The sequence below is a fragment of the Triplophysa rosa genome, linkage group LG11, assembly GCF_024868665.1.
Source record: "Triplophysa rosa linkage group LG11, Trosa_1v2, whole genome shotgun sequence".
NCBI lineage: Eukaryota > Metazoa > Chordata > Actinopteri > Cypriniformes > Nemacheilidae > Triplophysa > Triplophysa rosa.
In genome coordinates, this window is record NC_079900.1 from 3390228 (window position 1) to 3402771 (window position 12544).

Sequence of the window (12544 nt, forward strand, 5' to 3'; positions counted from 1 at the left end):
GTGCCAAACATCCTCAGCGGCGCGTCACTTGCGCGTCACGTCCGCGGTTTTGACCACAAATTATGAGAAGCGCGAGATCTCTGCCAGCTCAATTAAAAATAAACTCTCTTATTTGCCTCTACAATATTAATGCTTAAAGAGAGAGAAGACATCATCTCTCAGCAGTGTGCCAGCAGTCGGGTGGAAATGAACGAGCTGGAAAGCGCGTTTGGAGTCGAGCGCCAGAGAATCCTTTCTGTTAGTTCGTCACCGTCAGTAAAATCAATTAATATTAACAAAAACACACCCAAACACCTTCAAATCAATGCAGATAAATTCCAATTTGGCCAAAGAAAATTAGTTGATCTTCCAAGCATGCATAATTGTGAATAATGTATCCGAATTGAATAATTTCGCTGCTTTAAAAAATACGAGGCGAAATTATTGGCATATAGGCCTATTCTTGGCAAATACATTTCCTGGCATAATACGTTAAAAATGCATAGGCTACACGGAAGTCACACAACCCCTAAAATGAATGTGAACTGTGTTACATTCAGAGATGCGAGAGGAAAAATAAATCTGCCTTTTTTCATTTTCTTTTCTTTTCGTTAATAAGACGCATCTGGTTTATCAAGTCTGATTGGTTCAGGTAACATAGATCCATAAATAATTATTTTAGATATTACATCTACATTATATAAGAAAGAACAGCGTTCAACGCAAGTTTACACTAAGACCTGCTGTAAAGTTGGCAAAGTTGCACAGCTTCTATAACAACAAGGAATAATCATTAGCCATACTTTTACTAAGCTGGCGCAACAATAAAGAAAAACCTTGAAAAACCATCATAAACATTGGAAGACTTACATAAACACCACGATCTTGTTTCAATAATCCACAAGAAAAAAAAAAAACATCGCATCTCACATCTCCGCCTGGCAATTCAATCAAACCCGAGAAAGTGCAGTTGTCTTTAGGATAACTGGATATTGATGCATTCTCCTTTTTCCTGGAAGTTTTCTGTTTAAACGCTTTATATTCCGTTTCTGAAAATAATGATGTGGAGTTCAGGCGCATTTAACAGGTTATTTAGAGAAAAGGAGTGAAATGATATTGGACTAGGATGGGAGATGAATTAAATTACAACTCGACGCGTACAAATAACTTAATATAAAAATAACAATGTAATTTAACAGAAATAGGCTGAGCTAAAACGAAACGTCAGTAATTTAGTGCAACATAAAAGCTTATTATATTCAGGTTGCAGATAAGATCACGTTCGTGAAACCAGAGGAATTAAACATTGCGACTAAAGACAGAAAATAATGAAATATCTTCGTTTCTTCATTTGTCATATAATTAAAGTAAAAAATTAGCTCTTCCATCGCCGATATTGTTATTAAATTATTATCATCATCATCATTATTAGGGTAAAATTAAGGTGACAACGATGTATGGCTCTTGATACTAAACAATAAAAACATCAGAACACCAATTTCCTAACATCATAATCCAAGTCAAGCCTGTTTCGGCAAAAAAAACCTTTGTGTTTCCAAACTGATGTGGAACATTAAAGTGATGGATGGCTTTAATGAAAGCCAAAAAACGTTTTAAAGCACAAATGTACTGTATTATATTTAACACATGGTATTTGTGGATTTCTTTCTTTATCTATCCTTCAAGTTTGATGAAAGAGATCAAGTTGCCCACTGCGCCTCTCTGACCTCTGACCTGGGGGAGTGACCATGAAACTCCACAATGAAGACACACACAATGCCTGATTCTGCCCATTTATGAGAAACAAGAGAAAGACACGATAAGAATAAAACTGAAGAATTAAGAGACAAAGAGGCTGATGTGGTTTTGGAAAGAATGAGAGAGACATGCCTCAAATGAGACAGTAAAAGGCAGATTAAAAGTGATAAATAGCAACATGACAGACTTTGAGGGAGGTGGAGATTGCGGAGAATCATCTGCTAACGTATGCGATGGTGAGGACGCCGGTCCAGACATGCCAGCGTGCCAGCATGGACCAAAGCACGGCCGTAAAGAGACACTGGATAACACACAACCTCACACATGAGAGGCAGGGGCCGTGTGTGAATGCGTGTTAGAAACAGGTGTGTAAATTGGCACAGGTAAGGCGCAGCGTGCCCGTCTGCCCCTCCTCTCGCTGGCATTTTGCTGCGGGTCTGTTTTGATTTCTAAAAGACAGACTCTGATGAGTCAGGCGCTGTAAAAACTGGACGTGCTGACATGCTCTTGCAGAGTGACATCACTTGCTCTCAGCGCAATACACACCTGTGGATTTCTAAACAAAAAGATCGTGTATAAAATCCCATTGTGACATAGGGAAGATGTTTTCACTGTATCTTAAAAAGTACACGATTTTGAGTTTTAATGATAGAAATCTTTGTTTGAAGTAAGGAATAAAGTGTTATGCATATATACAGAAATAGAGTAAAAAAACTGACAACTACCCAAGTCTGTCATGTTTCTGTAAATTCTGGATTTTGGAAGCACAAAATCTCTTTACTGTCAGTTTAACGGTTTCACAGGTCCATTTACGAATCTCTCTCTTTCAAACTGTATTTTATTACCACCTGCTTTACTCCTCCAGTGACGAATGCAAATTTGAGTTTTTAATCGAATTGTAGCGTTCCCCATAAACCTCGGGCCGTGCCCGTGCAGATCGTGGCTTGCCTGCGATGCAAGCATGAAAACTGTAGCTGTGTTCGGCGGTGTTTGCAATTACCCCAGTTTACAAACCAGCACATTACTACGTGTGAAAAATCTGTAAGCAATTTGTGGCAGTGGAGAGAGGAATGGCACATGTATCCCAGAGGGCCTCGAGGGACGCGGTCTCCGGAGCGCCGGGGAAAGCTCTGCGCTGAGGGAAGATGCATGCAAATAATTACCCCGAAAGTCATTTGTCAACACATTTTCTGAACCTGACGTGAGAATAGTCGAGGTGCGTTGGATTTCAAGGAAAGCTTACTGTACTCTACTAAAAGGAAGTTCTAGGACAGATTACATCTGCAGAATTTTCCATTGAAGCACGTAGCGTCATACCGTTTTATCCAGCAGATCTACTCAACCTCTAGCAATTTAGCAGTGATAACATCTCTTACGCCTTGACTAAACGGTGATGTCATACGTGCCCACGCTTTTCTTTTACCTCGCTAACAGGAGGAACAAAATTGCACATAATGCAATTTAAACGCCGATGGCTTGGGATAAAAATCATTATTATTGTATTTATTATTTCCGGAGTAGGTGTTAGTTTACCAAAAACAAACAAAAGCAACAGGGTGAGCTGACGGCTAGAGATTTTGTACGATTGATTGAACTATAAAGCCGATTCGAATCTCAAGGATTTTAATATCATTTAAAGTGATGGACCGATATATTGCCTTGGCCGATACATCGGCCGATATTTGGAAGTTTTTAGTTAATAAAATGCTAATGTATTTTTACAAATGGACATTTTATTTGTAAAAATGCCACTAAGATGTCAAGCAGGCATTTGCCACTTAGTGATGTAATATGACCACAGTAAAATGGGTTGTGTGAGGTAGATGAGATGCAAAAATTGTATGGTAAGTATCAATAATATATTTAAATTGCTAGATTTCATTTTACGCCATGTTTAGCTGCCCAAAATTAATATAATGTCATGTGTGGACCTCATCATGTGTTCAAGTGTGTTACTGTTACGCGTTGCTTACTGATGACAGACGATGAGGTGGAAGTAATCCACAAAGTTTAATGAACAGGTAAACATAACATAACTTGTGTTAGACTCGACAACGAACTAAGGAAGACAGGGCTTAAATACACAGATAACGATTAACTAATAATGTCCAAATGATGGGGATCAGGTGAGACGGGTGCAAAGGATTATGGGGAGTGTAGTCCGGTGTAAAACGAGGGCAGACAGTGGATGGTGACAGTTACTGCGCAATACACAATAATTGTTCATTTAGTTTCACCAATTTTCTGTATGTCTCTCATTTACTCATTTAATTGCATTTGTGTTATATCGGCCAATCGGACACAGTGCTTTCTTAATATCGGTATCGGCCATTAAAAAACCCATATAGGTCGACCACTAGTCATTTTACTTGGGTCTTTGTTAATTCCAACCTCTTATTAAATCATTGTGACAACACCTGGACACGCTAGAAACGTAAAACTCTATTTCTTCCGGTCTGCAATAGGAAGTGACCTGAAGATTCAAACAATTTTCTATGGTTTCTCTATTATTAACAAAGCGAAACATAATTAGAAAAAAGTTATTTTTTGTCATTCTGGTCTGCTAGTTGCATTGTTACTAAGCATTATCAGAAACCGAGGCAACTGAACTTGTGTCCGATATACAGTACAGCCGAGATGTCGTCACGGCCCGATGCACCTGACTGACAAACACTGATTTCATGTGCACACGGAGGCTGCGGGGAACACAAAAAATCCTTTCAAAACTTGAATGTCTTTGCTTTACATTCACATAAACGCAGAAGAAATGCCTGCCTATCCCATTCATAATTCTTGCACATTTTTCATACACCAAAGCCAAACCAATTTTTCCCAACGAGGCTTGCCTGAGACTCTGAGAATAGCAACACACACAGCGGGAACTCACAGACAATATCCGCAAGCACCATGCACTTCGTGCCACCGCAGCGTTACAGAGCTGACCGCCGCTTTGATGACATCATCCAACTGCGCCCGCTCTGCACCGGGTCGAAGCTGCCTCCATCAAAATCCTCTGATTGGTTGGCAGGATATACTGCATGTAAATAGATTATTCGCTGTGCAAAAATTCTCAGGAACGATGGCCAGAGTCACGTATAAGGTTGAATACATTAACAAACTGATGGTGTGTCGTGGGCTCATGCATCTGAAATTGAAACGCTTACAGGGCAAAAACTTACAGCATAAAGTGTGACACAGATAAGAAGCATTTGAAAAGTAAAACAGATGCTCCCGCGGACGCACGCGCGTAAACGCAGACTCGCACGGGCACTACAGTTGCCGAGTGTTGAACGCTTCGCAATCAAAGAAATAAAGGGGCAATCTAGCACACAAACAAGAGATTCCCCATCGCCGCTGCCAACAAACCGGGCCCTCCTCTCACAGAACAAGGGATGCACTATTGACTAACCCCCCCTCACCTCCCCCCACTATTTTTCTCTCTTCAGTCGCCCCTCTGCCAGTCTGCGAGGCGTGATGCCAACCCTTTCCACTGCCGGGCACTCTGCCCTGCCCTTTATGCAAATGCTTCACTGTCATCCCCAAATCACAACCCCTACTGTCTGCTCTTTACCATATCTGTGGCTCTCTCCCTCTCTGTCTTTTTAAGCAGTCGTATGTTGTCTCTGTTTAACACCTTCTGTATCCACACCTCAATGTCACACAGTCTCTGCCCCTGATGCCCGTACTGTCTCTTTAAATCTCCGACTCATTCATGATCAAGCGATGTTTAATTGAAAGAGAAGCTGGAAATAATCACAGAAAACGAAATGCTTCGGTAGTTTATTATTCCTTATTTAGTGCATACACTCTTAAAAATAAAGGTGGTTCAAAAGGTTCTTCGATGCCATAAAAGAACCCTTTTTGTCTGAACGGTTCCATAAAGAGCCCTTAACATTCAAAGAACCTTTCTTTCTTCACAAAACTTTGTGGCGAAAAAAGGTTCTTCAGATTATGAAAAGATAGAGATAGATCTTTAAAGAACCTTTGAAAAATGGTTCTTCTATGGCATCGCTGTGAAGAACCTTTTAAGCGCCTTTATTTTTAAGAGTTTAAAGGGAACATATCGTCGCTGTCCTTCCGAAACCTCGGATGTCCAAATTTTCAGGAAACGTAAAAAAGTGATTAGATACTGTGCTGTCAAAGTTGACAATCACTTTGTAATACGTTTTATCGGTAAGATATTAGCAAAACGCAGCAAAAAACATATGGGGTGACTAATAATAATGATGATAAAATATAAAAGTCACAAAATATGGAGAAGGACATGAGGTTTCAGAAGGCCAGCAATATGTGAAAAAAACTAATATATATAATATAAATGCTAGTTGCTAACTAGATTGTAAGGAATAGCATTCACGCTCTGACACTCAAACTCTTATCTGAATGGCTGTACTCGGAGCGCGGTGAGAAATTAAACACCCTTTTCCTATCTGTAAATACGACTGCCCACATCCCTTTCCCCATTTCCTGCTAAAACATCCTCCTGCTGAACGAATAAAGATCCAGTAAGTTAAGTTCACCTCTCCAGGAAACCAGCGAGCTGACGACAGACAGCAGTGGGAGGTCAAACAAAACAAAGAAACAGCCAAACGTGACAACCTGCAATGCTAATTAAATCTCAGAAAAGTTGGCCGAGTTAAAATAAGCAAACCTTGCTTCAATCCGACCACATTTTGAATGTTAAATTGATTGATATGATTATACTCACCCCCGTGTCCCAAACACTGATATTTTTCTGGAAAACACAAACCGAGATATATATTTTTAATTTTCATGCTTTTTCCACACATTAACAAGTCACAATGGCCACTTCTGTCAAGGAAAGGACACAACAGTGTGCTATATCCTTAAGACATACGACAGATTTATGACAAAAAGGATTTAAAGAGGTAAGTTCTTTCAAAAATGAAAATTCTGTCATCATTTACTCCCCCTCATGTCAACCTGTATGGCTTTCTTTTACCTGCAGAACAAAAAAGGAGATATTTTGAAGAATGTTGGTAACCGTTTTTCAAAATATCTTCTTTTGTGTTCCACACATACAGGTTTTGAATTTTTGAGGTGAATTATCCTGTAATGGACATCAGTAATGGACATATCGATTCAGATAAAAAAAAAACAGTGTGAACCGACCGAATGCAGAAAAAGAATTTGACAAATATACAAATTATATGTCATTTCTGTTGGACGACTGTCATTTTTTTGTCTTTTTTAGATTGTCCTTTTCACAAGTTGTTCACAAGTAACATCATTAATTATCATTACATAAAAAACAGCTGCTTAAATATTTTAAGAGAAAGTAAGCATGACAAATGTTTTATTTTGTCCTAATGGCTAACACCGTCAAGTGCCGTTGCTAATGCCGCCTGAATTTAAAACCACAACCTCAATCCCAAATAGACCAATTCAAAGATCTTTGCATAATTGTTTTTATCTCTAAAATTTGTTGCGAGTTTTGCATTAAAAGTGCAGGTTAGCTGGCAACAACGACAAAGCAAAATTAAATAAAGCCATGGATAAAGACTCTTAACTATGGGATCTCTCTCTCTCTCTCTCTCTCTCTCTCCCTCCCTCCCATAATTGGGTTAGGGAACACAACCGCACCATTGTTTTTCCAGTGGAAGGATTGTACCAGCGGCATGCCTTTCTCACAACAAATGTATTTTAAGAGGGAAGACTTCTCTTTTGTTCAGTTACTCTTGTCACGTCTCATCCTTAACTAAGATCTTTTAGGAGAATGGGCGATCCTGCAGCCCACGTTTTCCATAACTTGAGTACTTTCGCTATGATGTATTTATTTCAATGCTAACTGTAATAAGCTCGACTCGATGTGCATAAAACAGTTGCGTTACGGCCCAACCAAACCCAAAAGGAGCACCGGTTGAAAACTGATGGTTTGAGAGCTGAAAATAAGTTGCAAGTCTGTTTTGATAGGGTCATAGACAGCACGGTGAAACAACAATGTTAAATGTAACTAATAAAACGCAACTATCCATATAATCATTCCTCGTTAAAGGGCAAAATACGCAAGGTTATGCATCTTTAAAACCCATATCTTTTATAGTTGTCATCAAACTCTTTGGTATTTTGGCACAGGTTCATCACTTGGTTGAACATTTCAGGCCCCGGTGGATAAACTCAACATCTGTGTAAGTCTTAAAGTAAAACCAGTTGACAATCACTGGTTCAAGCCGTGTAGCTTTTCAGCAAACACTACAGGCTGTGTTTCATAAAATAAAAAAAAACCTCAACAGTAAAACTATAACATCCCCAAAAGTTTGACCTGATTAGGTTTCGTTCCTGGTTGCCGTTGCACATACGAAATGTCGACACGCTGCTGTAGATACGACATTCTTTACGCGTGACTCTGGATTAAAAAGAGGCCTGATTTTCATGAGCGGCCGAAGCTGAACTTGATCTCTCGCTTGTGGTTTTCAACTGGCGCTGTGGAAGGCGGCCCGTTTCTGTGCCGTTTACGTTTTCTGCTTTCACATATGGCTCCTATTCCTCATGTATTTATCAGAGCTACGTCAGGCGCTCTGCAGCTGGGTGGAGAGCACGGCAGAGAGAGAGAGAGAAATTTTGAGAAAGGGCTAAAGTGATAAAAATCAGAAGAAATCGCAACAACCATCATAATGCATTGCTGTTGTTAAAGTCCCAGTGAAATAAAAAAATGACAATACTCATTTTTACATGAAATATTGCTGCGTTTATTGTAAATAGCGTATCAATGTGGGTCATTCTCTTTTTAAAATTCATGTGTCCTCATGAACTTCAGTAAATGCACTTCCAGCCTGTAGTGACTATCCATCTTAAATGACATATGTTAGACGGCTTGGGTGGAGCATCGGTTAACTCCTCCCCTTCAAATGTCAGTCTGCTGTTAATTCCATCCATAAAATGCACTGGCTGTATCGCAGTGAAAAAACGCAATCAACGCCCACTTTTTTCTCGGAAATGCGTCAAAATACGGAAGTAAGAAAGATCGCAACTTCTGGTTCACGTGGACTTTAAAGATGTTCATTTGTACATCATTTTTACACAGTTGCTAGGGTGTTGCTATAGACTTCTACATGTTTTGCAGTCAAAAGGGCCTTATGGGTGGTCACTTTGGTACATTAAAAGGTTGTAAAACATCTCAGGTGTCATTCACGTCCGTGGCACAAACGGCGCAGGACGGGTTACTAGCCAAACGTAAACGCTCAGGGTTCGGGGCAAAAGAAATTCACCCAGCTCAGATAACAGTCTTTTCAGTCTGGGTTAAACAAGGATAAGCCAACATTGGAAATCTCAACATGCCTGTTGTTTTGTAGCTCCAGGTTCATTTTATATGTTGTCTTGGGGTTAATTCGACCGCGCGCTTGGCCGCAGAAGTCGAGCGAAACGCTCCAAATGACTTCCTGGCTCGCGTCGGACTCCCAGAGCCGTGGCCAATGTCGTTCTTACTTTAGTATGGAAATAAAAAAATGACATATGAAAGCAAACACGAGTTAACGTAAGGAAGGCGATATGGAACTTTTCTTGGACCGCTCATCTTTTCTTTGTTTGTGTAAGTCACGGCACATGGTGAATGTCATCCTGCATTAGGCCACCCTGAAATGTGTGTTTCGGGTTTCTTACATTTGTCTCAAAACCACCCAAAGCACAAAGAGAGCACGGGTAGACCCTAGTTAGGATACTATTATTTCTCTAGAGACGTTTCCAATCAAATTTGGGGGGGAAATGGTATTATACACTAGACAAGATGGGATGAGAAAGACATTGCTTGAACCGAAGCGGAAATCGAAACAGCTGGACATCTGGTTATCTTTGAGGAGAACGGTCGGACGGGGAACAAAGCGTTTTTACTTGACCGGTTTGAAGCGCAGGGCCGTGATTAGTCCAACACGCACTCCACAGGGAGCCACAAACGCGACATCATGAGCTCACCCTGAGTTTGCTTCGTATCCAATTCCAGATCAAATGTAGAAGTGAATCTGTCCCAGAGCAGATCATAAACAAATGTGCACAAGGCTATAAAACCATTTTGTGCGAAGGCTTGAAACACAGGAAAGAACGTGGATGCCAATACGCTGAGCTACCCACCCATAAGACAAATCACAAAATTTGATCTCATTAAAATCTCAGTTATATCTCACAGATATCAATAAGACGGAGGGCAAAAAAAGACCCAGAAATCTCAAAGTTTCAGAAGAGATATCAACAATGTTACAATATGAGCTTGGATTTGCCAAGATAGTCTGCAATCAAAATTCAAGAATACAGCCGCAGAAAAAATTAAGAGACCATTTTAAAGACCATTTTCAGTTTTTCTGAATTCACTATTGATGCGTTTGGGTAAAATGATCATTTTTGTTTTATTCGGTGAACTGCTAATTTTTCTCCCAAATTTCAAACAAAAACATTGATTCTATTTGCATTTATTTGCCGAAAATGAAAAGCTGACGAAACAGGTGAAAATAACAGAAAAGATGCTCTGTATTTTTAAAGACCTCAAGAAAACAAGTATATTCACATTTAAGCAACACAACAGTAATATTTGTATTTAAGAAAAGTTCAACAAATATTTTTTATGTGATAAATTGTTTTTTTATCACAGTTTTCTTGTCTTGTCATGCTGTCAGTCTTTCACGTTGATGTTGGATGCCTTTATCACTCCTTAGGTTTGATTTTGTTGAAATTCAACAAACACTGGACTGGAATGGCCACAAACTAGAAATGATGATTAATTGTGTAATTAAAATGTGTAAAATTTCAAGTTAGTATATGTATACAATCTGTATGTGACCACTAAAATCTTAAATCTTATAGTTCCTCTTATTGTATTTCAACAAATTGCCTCATTTGTATACTGTAAAATATTTTTTGCTGCCTAAAGTTTTCAAGTACAATCAATTTGAGTTTCCAAGTCATTTCAACTTACCGTTTTCACAGCAACTAATCAAAAACGTTCAAAACCGTTGAAATGACAAAGTTGATTGTACTTGAAAAACTTAAGGCAACTTAAATGCTTTACTAAAACAAAAAGTTGGAACACAACTGAGAACTGCATCAAATCTCCTGAGCTAACTTCTGAGCAGTAACATTTCTCTCTTGGCGACCTTTACGTTCACAGTGTGAAACGTCATGCGTGATCGTTTTTTATTCAGAAATTCATCAGGGAAACATGAATTGAAGCATTTTTGAGCACTCTTACAATAGTGCGACAATGATGAAATGTTTGTTACGCCTCTGTCTTGAGCTTCAACTAATGCAAAAAAACGACCATGTTTTTCTGGTGTAATATCTACAACCAGAAAACAAAGCACTCCGAAAACAAACTACAGCTTGCCTTCTCTGTTTGAAAGCACGTGGATTTTTTCATGGTCACATCTTTCTGCTAAAGCTTCAGGCCGATGATTAAGTGTCTGGTAAAGCCGCCAATGTCATAGTGGCACAGGGCGGCAACTTTCACCGTAGTTATTCTACACCACACAGGGCCTGTAAGAAAAGGCTTGTGGCCTGCAACCACAGCAAGCAGACGCTCGCAGGAATCCTGTCCGCACACACACGCCCTCCCTCGCCGGAGCTCTGTTTGCTCACAGCTGCCGGGCCTCCTCAGGGTTCATGCGAGGTAAAGATATGCTATATTATGCAACCGTGTATAGATTTTCCACTGCTGGAAGTTGGCCAACTTCCTGCTCGCTCAGAGACGGCCGACGTTTTGTTCCCGCCAGCAATGATTCCTTGCAGGACCGCTTGGCTAAACGGCACAGAACGTCACGGCACGCGGCCGAGAGTGCGGTTGTTTACGATTCGCTGTCCGTTAACAACGCTGCTTTGTGTTTTCGGGACGTTCTGAAAAAGTGCGTTTCGCTGTGGGTTCTGACAGACTCGGGGGAAGAAAAGACACAGCTTTCCCTCCTGCACATCCACACCCACAGACCTCCAGGAAAACTCTCTCCGACTGCACAGTTAACTCATGAAACTTCAGGGTGTCCTGCCTTGAACGCATTCTTGCTTTAGTTAATGATTTTTAGGAAGAGATCATTTCGTTGAGTTTTATTGCTCAAACCTTGCTCTTGAATGACTTTGCCGGCATGATGAAATCTCAATTAAGTATCAGCTTTGTCTCGTGTGTTCTCCTGACAAGAAAAGCAGACACAAACGAGAGATGAATAAGAGACTTGCTAAAGAAAATGTGAATGGTTGCTAGGGTGTTCTGGGTGGTGCCCCCCAAAAATGACTGGAAACATTTAATGAGAAATGAATTGAAAGAGCTGGCAAGCTTTGGACATCTCAGCACAGTTTGAGACATTGATGAGGTCTCTTTCGAAACTCTTGATGAGACATGGAGAATATTAGTAATACTTTTTAATATTAGTAAAACTCCTAATAGTCTCAATTTGATCTTCATTTAATCTCAATGTAAATCGCTGTCTCGGAGAAACTCTCCTTTACATTTACAAGTAACTGGAACCGTCTGATAAATGAAAGTTCGCTCCTGCCAATCTTCTCCGCGGCTGCTGCACGTGTGCGACAGTGGGCGTGGCCAGAGTAAAGGTGCTAATGCGATGCATGCTCACAGTCAAACTCTGTGGAGGCCATATGTGTTAAGACAAGTCAGGCGAGGATCTGGCACATGTGGCGGTGTCAGAGCGCGGCGTTCGTATTCTCACGTGCACCCCGCCGGTGCTGGCCGTGATATCTGCGGTCGCCACCAGATTGACACGGATGAGTAAAGAATGCACACCTGCGTCTCAAGCGTTTAAGCGTGTGCAGGTGCGAGGACATGTACACGTGTGTTTGTGTCTGTCTAAATGCATTA

The 12544-nt window shown here is 40.3% G+C and overlaps 1 protein-coding gene across 17 annotated transcripts in view; it reads right to left on the reverse strand.

Annotated features, from left to right (window-relative positions):
• The window catches only part of nfixb (nuclear factor I/Xb), a 133333-nt gene that overhangs the window by 87464 nt on the left and 33325 nt on the right, over positions 1-12544 (reverse strand). For 13 of the 17 annotated variants that reach the window (XM_057344998.1, XM_057344997.1, XM_057344980.1 and 10 more), the window contains one exon: positions 6446-6472. The exons of the other annotated variants lie outside the window; for them this stretch is intronic. In XM_057344998.1, coding sequence (XP_057200981.1) covers positions 6446-6472 — 27 coding nt within the window. The remainder of the gene's footprint in view (positions 1-6445; positions 6473-12544) is intronic. 17 annotated transcript variants of the gene reach the window in all.